General features: G+C 35.3%; 1 protein-coding gene across 3 annotated transcripts in view; it reads right to left on the bottom strand.

Moving 5' to 3' along the window:
* NBAS (NBAS subunit of NRZ tethering complex) overlaps positions 1–18,663 on the bottom strand; it is a 461,389-nt gene that overhangs the window by 256,741 nt on the left and 185,985 nt on the right. For all 3 annotated transcript variants that reach the window (XM_023728239.1, XM_023728240.1, XM_023728241.1), the window contains 3 exons: positions 16,929–17,114; positions 15,020–15,193; positions 6,024–6,157 (listed from right to left, as the gene is read on the bottom strand). In XM_023728239.1, coding sequence (XP_023584007.1) covers positions 6,024–6,157; positions 15,020–15,193; positions 16,929–17,114 — 494 coding nt within the window. The remainder of the gene's footprint in view (positions 1–6,023; positions 6,158–15,019; positions 15,194–16,928; positions 17,115–18,663) is intronic.

The following is an 18,663-nucleotide window of genomic DNA, read 5'->3' as shown; positions in this document are numbered from 1 at the left end:
GATAAGAAAGAATGGCCCTGCATGTTGGCTTTCTCCAAGGCCTGTCTATACCACCCTGTGATTCCTTGGGGAGTTTCCATTAGGATTTTATAACCTAAGGGAAGTTCCTCCATACCACTATTCCCTCTTGATCAAAGGAATCACAACAACTTCAACACTACAGAACCAGATAGATGGAAACTCATCATAAAGATAATCCTCAGCAGGATGTGGAAGTAAAAATGCAAATTCTTTCTAAGGAAGGAAGTAGACAGGGAACTAGGAGAAACGATATGAAAAAGATTATAAACTAGTAAAAATTGGCTGGTAAGGCAGATTTAGCACGACACAACACACAAGTGACTCAGGCATTTGGTAGAAGAGTTTAGCAAGTGTTATAAAACCTTGCTTTCAACCTAGATGACTGCTGTGTGTAGGACCCTTTCCACTGAGAACTGCACCTGACACTCTCAGGTGCCTTCCAAACAATGATCCAAATGAATTCCAGCATGCTCTTAGGGTTTAATTGTTGTTGTTGTTGTTAGGTGCTGTCAAGTCAGTACCGACTCATAGCGACCCTATGTACAACAGAACAAAACACTTCCCAACCCTGTGCCATCCTCATAGTCATTGCTATGCTTTAGCCCACTGTTGCAGCCACTGTGTCAATCCATTTCGTCGAGGGTCTTCCCTTTTTCACTGACCCCCTACTTTACCAAGCATGACGTCCTTCTCTAGGGACTGGTCCCTCCTGATAACATGTCCAAAGCATGTGAGGCAAAGTCTCTCCATCCTCACTTCTAACAAGCATTCCAGCTGTACTTTTTCCAAGACAGATTTGTTCGTTCTTCTAGTAATCCATTGTATATTCGATATTCTTCACCAACACCATACTTCAAAGGAGTCAATTCTTCTTCGTTCTTCTTTATTCATTGCCCAGCTTTCACATGCATATGAGGAGATAGAAAATATCATGGCTTGGGTCAGGTGTACTTTAGTCTTCAAGGTGACATCTTTGTTTTCTACACTTGAAAGAGGTCTTTTGCAGCAGATTTGCCTGATGCAATACACTTCTTGATTTCCTGACTGCTGCTTTCATGGGCTTTGATTGTGGATTTATTAGTAAGAAGCCCAAATAAAACCTTTTTACTGGACTTGGAAAATTAAAAACGTCATAACTTGAACACAAAAGCCTGACTGATTTTTCAACCATCACTCTGCCCTGGCACAAATCTATCTGACAATTATTTAGTGCAATTTACAAAGATTATATCATCTTTATAAACCAAGTTTTAGGCCCTGGACTAGAGTGATAAGTGAGGGCCTATTCCACTTAAACTCCTTCAAAGGTCATTTGTCAGAGCTAATTTCCATTAGCATACTCATTCAGCAATTTCTTTTAAATTATCACTTCGTAGCTCTACAATAAACAAGACATCAATTTTAAAGGACACAGTGATCTTCCTTTGTGAACTGATATTCACAAACATAATGACGAAAGATTTTCTTTAGCCAGTAGAATATGTTGCCTAGTGAGATGCACAATAATTACGTAAGTGATTATTCACTTCCTAAATGGCAAGAAATATATGTGTGTGTGTGTGTGTTTATATATATAGGTATATATAATTTACTCTTTTGCAAATAACAACTATTTAACAACTAAAAATAGACAACAACTGGAAGAATATAAACTGACCAACTTGACATGAAGAACCAAAAAAAAAAAAAAACCACAGAAAATACTTCAAAGCACTATATTTTAACACTAGGCTAATTTATAATTACAAATTGCTTAGAAAATTACTAATATGAAATACAGTCATTAAGAAGTGGAATAACAAAAAAGTATCAGCCCAGTTTTTGTATTTACATTTGAGTACTACAATAAATTTCTGTTAGATCATAATCACTAATCTGAAGCCAAGAAAAGCTTTTCGATCCTACATACATAAAGGAGGAACTTCATAGTGTTCACATTCTTCAAAAACAAATATACGAATTCCCTAACTGTAACGTCTACATCAAAAATGTTCTTTTAATATCATCAATCCATTGTTACTGTGACTGTCTCCTCATGGAAGGAAATTACTGTTTAAAAATTAATAGATAAACTCTAATTGATATGTATATTTACTTGATCTTACAGAAAAACAAAATTTGATGCATATATGAAAATAAACTACACACTTTCAGTTGGAAGCAAATGATTTTACCCAGGTGATTCAGGAACAAAAAAGGAGGGGGCGTCAAGCTTACAGAGGAACAACCTCCCTGTCCCATCTAGCTTTCCACTGGAGCCATTAAGGAAGAAACTCCCCACTACTCTGCTCTCTAGGGTAGATGCTGAGGAGCAGCCTTCTGCTTCCGTTATCATCTTTGGTGGAGGAGCAATTTGACTACTGACACCCTAATATCCACTGAGTTGAGGTTTTCTAATGATGGGTAAGGAGCCCCGGTAGCACAGTGGTTAAGCACTTGGCTGTTAACCGAAAGGTCAGCAATTGGAACCCACCAGCCTCTCCACAGGAGAAAGATGTAGCGGTCTGCTTCCATAAAGATCATAGCCTTGGAAACACTATGGGGCAGTTCTATTCTGTCCTATAGGGTCTCTATGAGTCGGAATCAACTCAATGGCAACAGGTTTGGGTTTTTTAAGGGCATTTTGCTTTAAAATCTATCAAGACAATCCACTTTACTTATCTTTCACTGTCCCTGAGACCCATGGTTCTCAGAGGCCCATGGAAGGGAAGTAGGGAGAGAGGGAAGAAGAAAATACAAATAAACTTATCACAGGAAAAATATAAGAGAATTTCCCAGATATGGAGGACATTAGTTTCCAGATTTAAGTAAGTTATTAAGTGAAAAACACAAGGAATTTAGACCCGTAATAAACACATCCTTATGACATTTCAAAACATTGGAGAGAGAAGATATTGAAATTTTCCAAGAAGAGTGAAAGCTGCTTCTATAGTACTTGTATTCAGAATGGCAATGGACTTCTCAACAATACTGGAGGGAGAAGACACGAGCAAGGCCTTCAAAACTCACAATGAAAAGGATTTTAAACCTTTCAAAAATTGTTTTTAACTGTAAAGTTCTTTTTAAACTGTACATACAGGTAGATTCCATATACAGCCAAAACTTCTATCAAGTGTGAGGTTGCAATTATGATTTTTTTTTTCCTGACATGCTACAGTCTTAAGAAAGAATGCCTCCATGCAATCTCTGACAAGAAACTATCAGGCTGTGCTCCATCAAAAAGAGAGACTAAATGAAGAAAGGAGAAGATAAGAAATTGCCAGAAATACAATATGCAACAAAAGTTCCAGGAAAACAGCTGTGCAGTGGATATAGAGAACAATCAATTCATACAAGCAAGAGAAAGGACAATTCCAAGAACAATGTTTCCAAATGAAGAGAGGGAGAGAAAGGCAGAGGAAATGAAAAAGGAAAGGTACTGAGAGATTCTTAGACATATTTGACCATAGAAAGGAGTTTCACAGTTCTGTCAGAAGGGTAAAGGAAACAAGTGGAAAGAAAGAAAACAACAAAAAAGGACATTTTTCAATCCACAAGAACAAAAAATAAACTAAAAAAAGAAAAGAAAACAGAATTATACTTAGCTTTCTGTAAATAATATTTACATAATGATAATGATATAAAAACTGCTTTGATTACACTGAAAAGAGCAAGCATAGGGAAAGGGTAGACTTCCATAAACAGAAGTCAGTAATAACCTAAAATGGCAAAATCAACAAATAACAGCATGAGCATAATATTTTAAAGGAGGGAGTCAAAGACAAGAAGAAAACAATTATTAAAAAGACACGAAAATGTTTGCTGTTCAAAAACAGGTCTCCAAAGATGGGGAAGGGCAGGGCTGCAAACAGCTATTTATCCACGACAAATCTTACAATACCTTGACTTTAACTATTTCATATATTTACTTTATATTTAAAAATTAGGAGGGGATTATATTCCTTTTGATTCATTTATTTTAGAACAGCACACGCACCCACCCCACACCTCGCCAATTTGTTTTTCCTCATGACACTGATTCTTCAAAATGATCAGACCAGTTGACTTCACACAGTAGAATATCACACACTCTGTATTTGTCTGTTTATTCATGGTGTTATTTAACGTGTGCCTCTAATCTCTGGATTAGAAGTTCAGCCTAAAGGATTAATCAGATCCAAGGAAACATTTTTTGCAAGAACACTTCATAAAGGATGCTATGATGCTGGGTATTTCATATTGCGTCATACCAGGAGGTACACAGTATCAAGTTAGCCCACTCTAAGGGATGCTACATTTGATAATTTGATTAAAGTGATGGCAGTGAGACTTTGACTTTATAAAGGTAAATTTCCCCTTGGAATTAAAAAAAAAAAAAAAGTCATTGGGGTAATGCTGCAGTACAATGCAAACATCCTGTCTCCATCAATCTCTCACCTGATTTCAGTACCATTAATGACTGCATGAAACAATTATTTCAGAAAAGGTTGCAAAATTGGTGATTTTCTATCATTCATTTCCCAAAATTCTTTGGAAGGAAAGGAGAGAGGGAGAAAAGACAGAGAGATAGGAGAAAGAAAACACAGAAAGTTAGGAGGCCTTACTGTCTAAATATCTTATTTTGCAAATGAGGAAACTGATGACCCGAGAAGTTAAGTGATCTTGCTGAAGTCACAAAGGCTTAGAAACAGGTCCTTGATTTTTTCATTCAGTACTCTTTCATGTGTAATTATTAACTTCTCCAGATGAGAAATTTAAAATATACACTAGATTTTAACCCTATGCTTGCTCTTTTCAGTGTAATCAAAGCAGTTTTTATATCATTATCATTATGTAAATATTATTTACAGAAAGCTAAGTATAATTCTGTTTTCTTTTCTTTTTTTAGTTTATTTTTTGTTCTTGTGGATTGAAAAATGTCCTTTTTTGTTGTTTTCTTTCTTTCCACTTGTTTCCTTTACCCTTCTGACAGAACTGTGAAACTCCTTTCTATGGTCAAATATGTCTAAGAATCTCTCAGTACCTTTCCTTTTTCATTTCCTCTGCCTTTCTCTCCCTCTCTTTACTTGACTTCCATTAAGAAAATGTAAATTTTATTTGTATATAACTAAATAAAAGAAAGTTACATAAATTTCCATTTAAACATAAGCCCAGTTAAAAATTATATATATATCCATACAACACTACTTAAAAAGATTACCATAGGCAAGGGCTAAGCACAAACCATTCATAAAAGAAATACAACTAGTCCACAAATATTAAAAATGCTTAATACATAATTTAAAACAAAGATATCACTACCTATTCACTTGAAAAAGTTTTTAATAAAAAAAAAATTTTATTTGTTTTCTAATGATTATCAAGTTTAACAAAATTACAATCACTTTTCATATACTAGTAGAAAAACACAAGTGTATCTCTAGGCCACAGAACTGCATACGGTTTTATTTATTTTCTAAAGAATTATAATAGTCTTTGTATTTTTGTCATAATCCCAAACCTCTACAATAAACTTTATAGGGGGTGGAGGCAACATTTTTGTTTTAAATGTTACAATAAAAAGACACAACATACAATGGAATATTACTCAGCTGGAAAGAGAAATGAAGTCCTGATACCTGCTGTGACATGGATGAGCCTTAAAAACATTATGCTGAGTGAAATAAGTCATTCACAAAAGGACAAATATTGTATGATCCCACTTATACGAACAATCTAAAACAGGCAAGCGTACAGAAATCAAAGTTTCTTACAGGTTACCAGGGTAGGGCTAGAAGGAGAAGGAAAGGAAGACAAAACCCTTAGGGGACACTAAGCTTCTGTTGAGGATGATGGAAAAGTTTGGGACTGGCTAAGGGTAACGGTTGAGCAACATGATGAACATATTTAAAGTCACCGAACTGTACGTGTGAAGGCTGTTGAAATGGCAAATGTTTTGTTACCAACATATTTACCACAATTTTAAAAAAGTAAAAATAAAAAAGACACAGTCAATAACAGACTGTCGCACTGTGGATTCTTACCCATATCCTCTTTGTGGCAGACATTCTAATATGTCATAGCAAAGAGAGAGCTGGTCTTTTCGTTCACAGTTATAGATGCACTCTAGTGCTACTGCCATCAGCTGATCCTCATCAGGAATAATTTTTTGCTGTAGCTACAGAAAATAAAGCATGTGTGCTAAATGTCAATAGATTCACAGTCAGTTTTTCCATATCCCAGTACTGCTATCAATAGAATATTAAATAGTGCAATTAATCAGCTGCAGAAACAAATCTTGATTTTTCTCTTACTTACAGACTTGGGGGTCTTTAATAATTCTAAATGCAATCACATTTTAATTACAGAATCAGCTAGAAAAGATCATCTGTAACCAATAAGCTTTGCATCTGCTGAAAACAGACTCTTCAATTAATGACCCATTCAAGATAAAGTAGATAGGAGAAAACACAATAAATTAAAAAGCCAATTCAATAAAAACGTTTCTAACCCTAAAGCAAATTTTTATGTGTTTCAATTACAGAAATATATAAAATTCCTTAACTAATACTCACAGATGTTAGAACCTACTATTTTTCAATGTGTGGTATACACTATTCATTTAAATACATATTATGACATTTTATTCAAAAGAAATGGCATTGTAATGAAGTCATGCATAGATCACAGAAGAATATACTCCATATTTCTGATGCAGAAAGATGGCTACTCGGGGTCATTTTCTATATAGGATACACCATTTCCCACAACAAACTCGAGATTCCCCAACTTGGATTATTTTCTGGGCTATCAAAATAAACCTGATTTTTGTCTTCTATGTTTTCTATTTGATTATAGATTATAGAGGTAATTTATGCAAGGCAGTAACAAGGTGGTTAAGAGTAAGAGTTCTAGAGCCAGACTTATCATGGTATAAATCCTGGCTCTGGCCTGTAACTAGTTTTGTGGTCAAGCTACTTAATAGATTCATGCCTTGCTTTTCTCATCTATAAAACTGACATATCAACAACATCTTCCTAGTAAGTCTGTTGTGAGGATTAAATAAATTTATACATGTAAAGTGCCTATATTATAACCACCACAAAAACTAAACGAAAGTTTGAAAGTATTTTCGTAGAGCCATTTTCAACAACATAAGTTTGAGATAATCACCATAATAATGATCTGCTAGTTCTCACATTTCATTAAAAAATGCACCAATATGCATAAAACAGATAGGAACATGATGGAGAGAAGTTGTCAAAGAAAGGAATTTTCTCAGTGGAAAAATCACTAAATCAATGGATATAAAAAATAAACACTCAAAGCTACCAGGGAAATAAAGTTTTCTAGAGTGACTGGGTTAAATGATTTATAGACATTTCTTCAAAGTATTAAGAAAATATACATACTATTTATTTGACATTAATACTGGACAAAGAGTTATTCAAGGTTGCAAAGTGGCAAACTGGTGAAACAGGCAAGCAGGGCATAAATAACAATAAGTATTATTAATAATTAATAAAAGCAGCTAACTTTTCCTGATGTTTTACTGTATGCCAAGTACTGTTTCTAAGCACTTTACATGGATTAATTCATAAATCCTTATAAAAACACTATGAGTACTAGTATTATTCCCAGTTTAAATAAAAGAAAACCCAAGGTACTAAGAGATCAAATAATTTTCCCAGGGTCACAGAGCCAAGTGATAAAACCAGGATTCAAATTCTGACAAGTGACTCTAAACCACACTATGCAATACTGCTCACAATCCTGCAGAATGGAAAATACTGAGGAAAAAATGGTAATAAACAACTCAAATATGGCAAGAAAACACACCAGGAAGATGAAAAAGCTGAAACTAGTTTCAGTCAAGGAACAATCTAGAAAACCATCTGAAACAGAGGCCAAATCCTTGTTGTTTTCCTGTCTTTCTTTTCATCAGACATTAAAGTGCTACTTCAAAGCTCAGTGTCATAGAATTCATATACAAAACCTTGTGCTGAAAATCCTTCAGTAGCTCCTCAAAGTGAAAAGTAAAGAATAAACTCTTCGCCTTTCGCTCAAGCTCCTTCGTGACCTGCTGCTAACCACTGTTCTGATCCTATGAGCCAAAACAGTTCTACACAAAGTTTTATTTTTTTATTTAATTAAACTATTTGCTTTTACCTAACCATGTCATTAGCCTGATTACGTCTCTTTGTCTTATTCCATAATATATAAGAATTTCTAATAACTAAGGAAGAAAAACAGGAAAAAGACAGGAATAGGCAATTCACCAAAGAAGAGATAAAAATGCCTATCAAAAATATAAGAAAAGGTACAAACTCACAACTGTTGTTGTGGTTGGTTGCTATCGAGTCGATTCCAACTCATGGCGACCCCATGTGCGCAGAACAGAATTCTCCCTAGGGTTTTCAAGGCTGTGACTTTTTGGAAGCAGATCAGGCCTGTCTTCCAAGGAGCCTCTGGGTAGGTTCAAACCACCAAACTTTCAACAAGTAATCGAGCACTTAACTGTTTGCTCCATCCAGGGATTCTCACTCATAATTAGGGAAATGCAAACTGAAGCAAAACTGAAACACTATTTCTCACCTATCAGACTGGCAAAAAATTAAAAATAAGACAACAAATTCTGTCTGCAAGGCCGTGGGAAAACAAGTACACTCATACTGCTGGTGGGAATGCAAATTGGAACAACCCTTTCGGACAGAAATTTGACAATACCAGTACAACTCTATATGCACTTGCTGTTAGACACAGCAACCCTCTTCTAGTAAAATATCCTGAAGCTATACCAACAATACAGAAACACATATGCACAAGGTTACTCATTGCAGCACTGTTTGTAATTGTAAAACACTGGGAATAACATGCATGCCCATACATAGAAAGAAAGAGAGATTAAGTAACTGAATTTTTAGTTTTATTAAATTTTAATTTACATGGCCATATAAGCTAGTACCCACCGTACTGAGCAGTGCAGCTTTGGAGGCACTTTTCAATTCCTAAGGTGTATGGGACAAGAGAAAGCATGCAGAAAATTGCAGCCAAGAGTTTCAAGTTTTAAGTAGAACTTTCAGCAGACACGTATAGCTGGAAGTCCAGGGCCTGCCAAGTAAAAAGTGGCTATAGAATGGGCATAGTAAACATCCAATGATTCCAATTCAAACAAACCATGGAGAAATTCACCCTAGTATTCCTAAGAGTAAGAGAGAACTGGAAATATGCCAGTCTTTATAAAACTTGAAACAGCTTCAATCCCTAATCAAAGTAAAGTCAACTTCATTTTCTCTAATGGCCTATTAGAAGTTAAACCTCATTAAGAGATTTTACCATTTTTTGAATACAAATAAAATAAAGAAATAACAAGGCATAATATAAGACAGGACCAAGAGAATAAGTTGACAATAAGTAAACCCATAGGTGAGTCAAATATTGAAGTTATCAGAGATAGTCTTTTAAATAACTGTAATTAATATGTTTAAAAAGATATATTAACCAGAAATCTTGATCTAACTTAAAAAATCAGATAGATAGTCTAGAACTGAAAAATACCATAACTGAAATTAAGAATGAAAATAGATGAGTTTAATAACAGATTATTTGGAAAGAGGATAAGTAATCAAGAAGAAAAGTCAATTGAAGATAACCAGTCTGAAAATCAACGAAAAAAAAAAACTAGAAAAAATAACAAACGAGACATAAGGAGGATCATGAAAATAAGTGACATAGAAAATGTCCAAGAAATTGGTACAGAAGCCATATTTAAAGAAATAATGACAACACATTTCCAAAACTCATAAGAAACATCAAGCTACAAATTCAAGAATTCCTATGAACCAAACAGGATAAATGTTAGGAACAACACAAAAGGGCACATCAAGAAGAAACCAGTGAAAACCAGTAAGAATGTTTACTGATTTCTCAAGAGTAATGATGGAAGCCAGAGAACAATGAAATAAAGTCGATAATTCGTTACCCAGGATTTGATACACAGCTAAAATATCCTTCAAAAATGAAAATGAAATAGACATTTTCAGACAAGCAATAATTGGGAGAATTCATTGCCAGCAAACCCACACTAAAAGAAATAACAAAAGGAGTTCATAAGGCACAAGAAATAAGCCCTCTGACATAAGCATAATGTTGATATAAGCAAAGAAAGGAATAAGGAACCAAAAAAAGCACAAATAGGTACAAAAATCTATATATAACTATAAATCAATATTAATAACTTTCTTGTGGGACTTAAAATATATGTAGAAATAAAATATATGACAATAATAAAAGGTGGCAGAATAAATAGAGTTAAGTGTTCTAAGATCCTTACATTGGTCAGGAAGTGGTTAAAAGTCACATTATATATTATGCCCTGATAAAATAGGTTAGTGAGATCTTTTAATCTCTAGAATAATGACTCAGAGCATCATTAAAGAATGCAGACTAGCAACAGAGTAAAAGGAAAAATGGAATAAAAAGACAAGATAAGTCCAAAAGATTTAAAAAAACAGAGAGAAAAAGAAACAGAATAGGTGGGATAAATAGAAATTAAATAAAAGAGTACAGCTATAAATCCAAATAGGCTAAACCATATAAACAAATTGGAAGTTACATTATTGTGCAGATATCAACTCTCCTTAAAGTGATTTACAAATTGAATGAATCTCAATTAACATCCCTAAAGGTTTCTGTTTGTGGTATTTGATAAGCTGATTATAAAATTTACATAGAATTCCAAAGGAATAAGAAAAGCCAAAACACTGCTAAAAAAGAACAAGGTGAGAGGACTTGCTTCACTGGATATCAAGACTCAGTAAAAAGATAAATAATTGTGTGGTATTGGCACAAGGAAAAAATAACAGGAAAAACAGAGCCCAGGAAGACCTGCCAAAGGGTCCTAGTATTACGCAGAAGTATCACTTCTAACTCACCACTTTAAAGACTTCATCTTCTATCTCAAGATGGGTGTGAAAAAGGTTTTCAAGACTGTAACCCTCATGCTCACCCCACACTACCCCAAGTAGCCACTGCCCACCTTTCATGACTATTTCTCTGATTTCCACATCCCTCTTCACTTTTGGTCTAAGGAATCTCCCTTACTTTCTTGTAAGATCAGCTATGCAGTTAAACATATTTGTAAAAATTAATAATTTAATGAGCACTTCTAGATATTTGACAGAAGAGTTTTCAGATTATCTTGTCAACCATATTGCCAGAAACAGAAATTTTCATCTTGGTTTTTCTGAGTTTTCTAAATATTCTACAATAAACATTTAAAAAAAGCTTATTTGAAAACTAAAAATTCCTGTTGAATTATGTAATCAGAAAAGAACTGAAAAGTTGTTACCTAACAAAGCTATAATATGTAGAGAATTCCTGCTTAATAAAAGAACAAATAGATGTTTAAAATCAATTGTTCCTAATCCTAGCTTTGCATGAGAATCACTGGATAACTTGTCAAATACATACTCCTGGGCCCTACCCCCTAAATTCTAATCAATTATATCTGGATTCAGCCTAGAAAACTGCATTTTCAAAAAGCATCCACATGGTTCTGATGCACAGCTGCATTAAAGAATTACTAGTTTAGAAGGCAGAGAAAAATATGAGAAGACAGAAGAGTTTATTCTCAAAGTCATCTCTACCCAGGACTAGCCCAAGTTTCCTCACAAGTGTCATTTCCCAAAAGGGGATACAAGCAAACAGCAATGGCTTAAAATCAGAGATAAGTGCTTTAGGATTCATAAAAGAAAGGAAGAATTTGAGGCACATGAGACAGTTAAAAAGACAAATTTGGCGGCCAGCTGCACTTACAGCACAGGATAAGTTTCAATGTCTGCTTCTATATCATATCTTGTTCCCAATTTTTCACTCCCCTCTTCATATGAGAGGATTCTTCTTTCCTGTCCTATTAACCTAAGTCATGGCTATGGGATTCTGTTTGGCCTGTGAAATGTAAGAGGAATACCTTGAGCCATTTTTAAGCTAAAGCTTTAAGAGTCACTGTGTGATTCTACGCTGTTTTTTTTCCTGTGCAACAAGACAGAAAAGGGAAACTGCTCTTTCAGTCTCGATCCTGGAATGAATGAGGCATAGACAGCAGAAGCCCACCTGCAACTGACATGCACAGTTGTGAGAAATGAACGTTTGCTGTTGTAAGCTACCAAGATTTAGAGGTCATTTGTTAATGCAGTATAACTTAGTCTAAGCTGTCTGATACAAAATCATTGCTCCTTTATGCATGACTCATGACAGATCCAGGTAAATTCTTTTTGCAGTCAAGAAAAATACAAACAATGCTCCCAGCACAGTCTTACACAGTAAAGCAAACAAATGTAATCAAATGATCTAACAAATCATAATAAAACCTAGTTGTAATCATTCATTCATTTGCTCTGACAAAATTTACTGAGCACTTGATCTCTACTAGATACCGTGACAGTGCCTGGTAATATAGAAATGAATGACATGTAGGAGAGACAGAGATGAAACAGATAGAAACTAAGAGTCTGGAGGGACAGACAAACAAGTGAGCAAATAACTGCAACAAAGTATGATAAGGGCTGTAATAGAGGCAGGTACGAAGCCCTGTCATTGCACAGATGAGTCATGAAAGGTTTCACAGTAGACGGGATCTTAAGGCGCAGGATCTTAAAGGATAGGCAAGTATTTATTAAATAAAGCAGAGGAGGATGAATATTCCAAATACAGGCAACAGTCCATAGAAGGCAGAGTGCCATGATAGAACCTGACAGGGTGAAGGGATGGGAAGTTCAGCATGAGTGGACCAGTAAGTTCACTGAGGAAAATGAGGCTGACGAGGCCAACTGAGAGCAGACTGTAAAGGCCCATTCAAGGGCTTAGGGTAAATGTTGAACTAGAGTCCAACGTTTACCCTGTAGGCAGCGGTAAATCACTGGCAATTTTCCAACGATCATGACCATCATCAAATTTGTGCTGTAGAAAGATAACACTGATAGAAGTACAGAGGTTGGGTTGGAAAGGAAGAGCCCAGCAACATCCCTGTTCTGTGCTTTGATGTTCACGTATTTCAACAAAGGCAAATGGCTATGTTTTATTCAAAAGGCACATGCTAAATTGCCAAGTAAAAACAACAAAAAGCTGACTATATACAAATGATTTACAAGACTCTGTAAGGAAGTATCACAAATAAGATTACTGGAAAGAATTTAAAGTCACTTCTTTCTTCCTCATAAAACATTCATATTCAATCCATCCTGCTTCTCACATAGCATTCCGCTGTCATAAGCAACTCACTCTCTACTTGCAGTAAACCACCCCAAATTTAAAATCTGAATACTAAGTGCAAACTGCTGATGAAAAGATGGAAAATTTTAAACAGTCAGTGAACAGACACCTTTCTGACAGACAACCCTTTCTGAAACCAAAAAAATGTCTAGGGTTAACTGGAGACTCTTTCCTTTCTATCTTGATTATACTAGTCTAAGAACATAAATATTACTGGATTTCAGATTACTAATGAGTGCCAGTGCAAGGAAGCAGACTCACTTAGAATTTAGAATTAGAAGAGACCTGAAATGGCTTCTGCTTGAACCCCAATCTAATGCTGGAACCTCACTACAAAAGCAGTGCCTCAAGTGACTGACTACACCATCCTGCTTGAGTCCCCTCCAATGGAGAGGCAGCAACTGTCTCTTAAAATAGCATATTTGACCTGAAGCGAAACTAAAATGTTTACTTTGCAAAAGTGTCATGCATTGAACTGTGTCCCCCCAAAATATGTGTCAACTTGGTTAGGCCATGACTCCCAGTATTGTGTGGTTGTCCTCTATTTTGTGATTGATATAATTTGCCTATGTGTTGTAAATTCTAATCTCTGCCTGTGGTTAATGAGGCAAGATTAGATAATGCTAAAGGGGATTAGGGTGAGATATAAAACCCTTGCTCTGCTCACATCCCTGATCTAAAGTAAAGGGAGTTTTCCTAGGGTATAGCCTACACCACCTTTTATCTTACAAGAGATAAAAGGAAAGGGAAGTGAGCAGAGAGTGGGGGACCTCATACTACCAAGAAGGCAGCGCCAGGAGCAGAGTACATTCTTTAGAGCCCGGGTTCCTGCAGGGAGAAGCTCCTAGACCAGGGGAAGATTCATGACAAGGACCTTCCAACAGAGAGAGAAAGCCTTCCCCTGGAGCTGACAACCTGAATTTGGACTTCTAGCTTACTAGACTGTGAGAGAATAAATTCTCTTTGTTAAAACCAATCACTTATGGTATTTCTGTTACAGCAGCACTAGATGACTAAGACAAAAAGCATGCAGCACTTAACAAAATGACTTTATTATCAGTGAATATAACCATCCATTTAAATCTCTGAGAAATAGAGAGCTATAAATGTAGTAGTCTCAAGCAAATATAAAGAATAATTAAGAATATTACAAAATCTCCTTATGAGAACTTAAAAGATTTTCATAAATGTTTTGAAGATCTTCAAGAACAGAAACGTTCTCCTATTAATAGTAGAGCAATGAATAATGGTTAAGGATACAATTTGTAGAATTAGAAAACCTATGTTTGAATCTAAGTCTTTCTACTTAATGTGTGACTGTGGGTCACTCTATATAACAATTTTCTTTTCCTGTAATATTAGGACACTAAAACTACCTCATTAGACTCGATGGACTCAATGGACTCAAACATATCAACTATCATGAAGATGGTGCAGGACCAAGCAATATTTTATTCTGTTATATATAAAGTTGCCCTGAGTCAGAGTTGATTTGACAGCAACTAACAATAACCTCATAAGATTGTTTTAAGGATTAAATGAGTTAACACTTGTAAAGTACCTGCATATAGTGAGAATTCAACACCTACCAACTATTAGTCTTCTTGGTATTGCCAGCTTCCAACATACAGTACATAGTCAACAAACTTTGGACTAAATCAATCAAAATAAACATAATTTTATGAACTTGCAAAAATTTAATAAACAGAACCAAATTCTGTAGGAGAAAACATGCACAGATTTTTAAGAAGTCAGAGTTTCTACTTACATCTGGTTTGGAATGCTGGAATATCTTCAGGGGAAATTTTAAGTCCCCTTTAGCTAAAGTTACCAAATATTCTTTTAATAGCTCATTAGCCACACCAGGAGACTGTTTCTCACAACGATGAAGAAAAGGAACCATCCATTGATAGGCACTTGTCACATATTTATCTTCAGAACACTGAAAATATAATTAACCAAAACAAGTTAAAATAGCTTATCATACAAGACAACAAGTCTTAAAGCTCATACATAAGCAGACTGATTGATGTTAAACAGTGAAAGCCCATCACTGTCTTTAACAGACACTCTAGCTTACCACTCACAAAAAAACTGATAAGCAGCAAGAGGATCACCTTCTACCAGGGGCTGGTAAAGCTAACAGCAGCAATATCACTGTGGCCTTTTTTTTTTTTTTTCCAGTTCTATAATCTATTTAGGGTCCCAAACAGCCTAAGCCCAGCTCTGGAAGATAAACATACCACTCTTTCTTTTCTTCCTCCCTCCCCCTCTTCCTCCTCCTCCTCATTCACAAGGTCCTTCAGAGCATAGAGAAGTTCTACCCAAAAAGTATGTGTGTGTGTGTTAAGTAAAAAGAGTCAGAGAAAGAGAGAGACCACAGACCAACTGAAAAAGTGAAACAGAAAAGCAGAGAACAGAAACACAGACAAGTATAAAGAAACTCCAGGAAAGGAACCACTTGAGAATGCTGTTTCATCTGTAAAGGCCGAGAATTTCTCCCTTTCTTTTCCTCTTCCACTTTGCTTTGTTTTGTTTCTTTACATCCGCCTTCACAATAGTCCAAAAGACAATGATAATTCTATTAAGTATCCCTAAAATTACACAAATCCTTTCTCTTAATTATTCCCGGAGAATAAATCTCTTAAGAGGGGTCTTACATATAACACAGTTGCCACTGAGTCAATTCCCTGGTTGGTGCAAAAGGTTAACGAACTCGGCTGCTAATCAATAGATTGGAAGTTTAAGTTCACTCAGAGGCACCTCAAAAGAAAGTTCTGGTGATCTACTTTCAAAAAATCAGCCATTGAAAACCCTATGGAGTACAGTTCTACTCGGACACATGTGGGATCACCATGAATCCAAGTAGACTCAACGGCAACGGGTTGTGGTTTATATATAACACAAATCAATTTTCACAAGGTAGATTACCAAGAAGAGAAGAAATGAGAAAAACAGAAGGTAAACATAAAGGGAGAAAGGAAAAAGAAAGTGTAAGATAGAGAAGATGTTTGGGGAGAGAAAGGAGTCAAGGGAGAAAAGAGAGCATATCAGGCAGCTGGGACTCTACCCCTTTATCCAGCCCACTCAAACATGGCTTCCAAGAGTAAAAAATAGACCATTATTTGACAGCTAGCACCTCTTCAAAGGTGTCTTACTATTCAGTGGGCTTAGTAGAAACCACGTATTGACTTTGGGGAGAAAGTACAGGTTGACCCAAGAAAAACCTAAGAATGGCTGGGCAAACTCTCCTAAACATATTAACCCTGAAATCAAGATGTTTTCTTCACACAACCACTCAACCTTCTGGACTTCAGTTTTTTTTTAACTCCTTGAACTATACACATAATTGGGAATTTTCACACAATGAAGGAACAGAAATAGAATTACTAAAATACCAGCTAGTTTAAAAATATGCCTAGCTAGAAGTTAAAAAAAAAAAAAAAAATTATTGTACCGGTGGATCTAAAGAAAGGGCAAACAAAATACAAAATCTGCCAAAATAGTTTGGACACACACGTAATTTATCCATAACATTTCACAACAACAACAACCAAAAAAATATCCTTCTTTACTAAGTTCTCAAGTTTGGAGGACATTTCATCTTTGGCTCTGAGACACATATTAATCAAAGTACATAGGGAATGCTTAAAAAAGACAGTTAAAATAAAACCTACACTGTTCATCAGTAATCTTAGTTTTTCAATGTCTTTCATCTGCTGTAGTTCCTTCAAGGTTAGGGTTAAGTCACACCCAGCTTCATAAACCAATGTTTCCAGAGTAACCAAATTATCACACAGAACCAACAAACCAGGAATACTCCGCTCCATTCCAAGTCGAATAACTGACAATGCACAGTCAACCTAAAATTGAAAAGTGACAGTAAATCTCTTAGTATTTCATCCTTCGCATATACTCTAAAGTAAAAGTCTCCAGTACCATATCTAATCCATGTAATCATCTTTTCTACAATCGCAGTGTCAAGTAGTATACATTTTCTACTTACTAAAAAAAATTAGATTTCTTTATCAAATATATCAGTATCATGCTGTTTCAAAGGAATCAAGCAATCAATAAGAAATGCTAAAGATAAAGAGGAAAACAACCACCTTAAACTTATTTTACGATTTACAAAGCAGTTTTACATATATTTGTCTACTTAATTCTCACAACATTATTTCACCAAGAAGAAAAAAATAGCACAGCTAGTTAGTTATAATGCCAAATTAACTGTATTTTCACTATACCACTCTGTTCCAAAAAGAACATTTATTTCCAAGGTTTTGCTTTTATATTTCTGTTTAATACCTAAACCTCCACAATGTCTCCCACATAGAAGGCATTCAAAAATTATCTGCTGAATGACTAACTCTGGTATACACACTTTCTCTGTCTCAGTTTAAATCCTGAGTCTTCATTTAGACCAAAGCTATAGATATTCAGTGGACAGCAGTTTTACCCCTAGCACTTGATCTGATTAATGAATTGACAAATCTTCTGATTGATGGCAAAATCAATTATTATGGCCTAAATCCATAACCTCACACGAGAAGGGCTGACTTTCTTATTCTTAGACTAACAACTATTTGTTGAGAGCATACTATGAGCTAAGCACCATTCTAGGTGTTTGGAATACAAAACTGAGTAAGATGAGATCTCTTCTTCAACAAAAGATATTTTAATCTAGGAGGTAAACACTAATGGTAAATCAGTGATTGCAGAAGAATGAGATAAGTGATAAGTGCTGTTCATGATTAGGATCTCAAAGAAGAGGGCACTTGGTCCAACCTGAGAGTGTCAGAAAGTTTCCCAGAGAACAGAGTACTTAAAATGAGCTTTAAAGAATCAATGGGTGTTAGGTGAAGAAGGAAGAATAAGGGAAGGAGAACAGCATGGAATGCAGAGATGCATAATGTGTTGTGAAAGTACCATTAGTTCCATATGGCTGGAAAGAAGAGTATAAAGCGAGGCAATGAGAAATGTGGCTTGAGTAGTAGGGAAGGGCTAGATCATGAAGAATATTGTTTGCTGGGCTAAGGAATTTCCAGTTAATTCTGAAATGTACTACTACTAAAGGATTTTCTACTATGGCATGTCATTTACACTTTAGAAAGAATACTCAGTAAGTATTTAATGAATGAAATGTGAATGATGAATTGGAAATGAACTAGACTGAAAGTAGGTAGACCACTGAGGAGAACTGCAGCTACTAACAAAGGAATCCTGACAGAAATATATTGATTCACCCATTCACTCACAAATTTGTTCACCTATTTGCTAACACTGAATAAATACTTGAATACTTCCTACGCACTGAGCAAAGAATAAAACAAGGAGCTAAACTAAAGCAGTAGTATTGAAGACATACAGGAAGAAAAGTATAAAAAATAATTGAGGATATAGAATTTACCA

The sequence above is a fragment of the Trichechus manatus genome, unplaced genomic scaffold (assembly GCF_000243295.1).
Source record: "Trichechus manatus latirostris isolate Lorelei unplaced genomic scaffold, TriManLat1.0 scaffold00023, whole genome shotgun sequence".
NCBI classification, from domain to species: Eukaryota; Metazoa; Chordata; class Mammalia; order Sirenia; family Trichechidae; genus Trichechus; species Trichechus manatus.
This window is presented reverse-complemented; position numbering and strand designations above follow the sequence as displayed.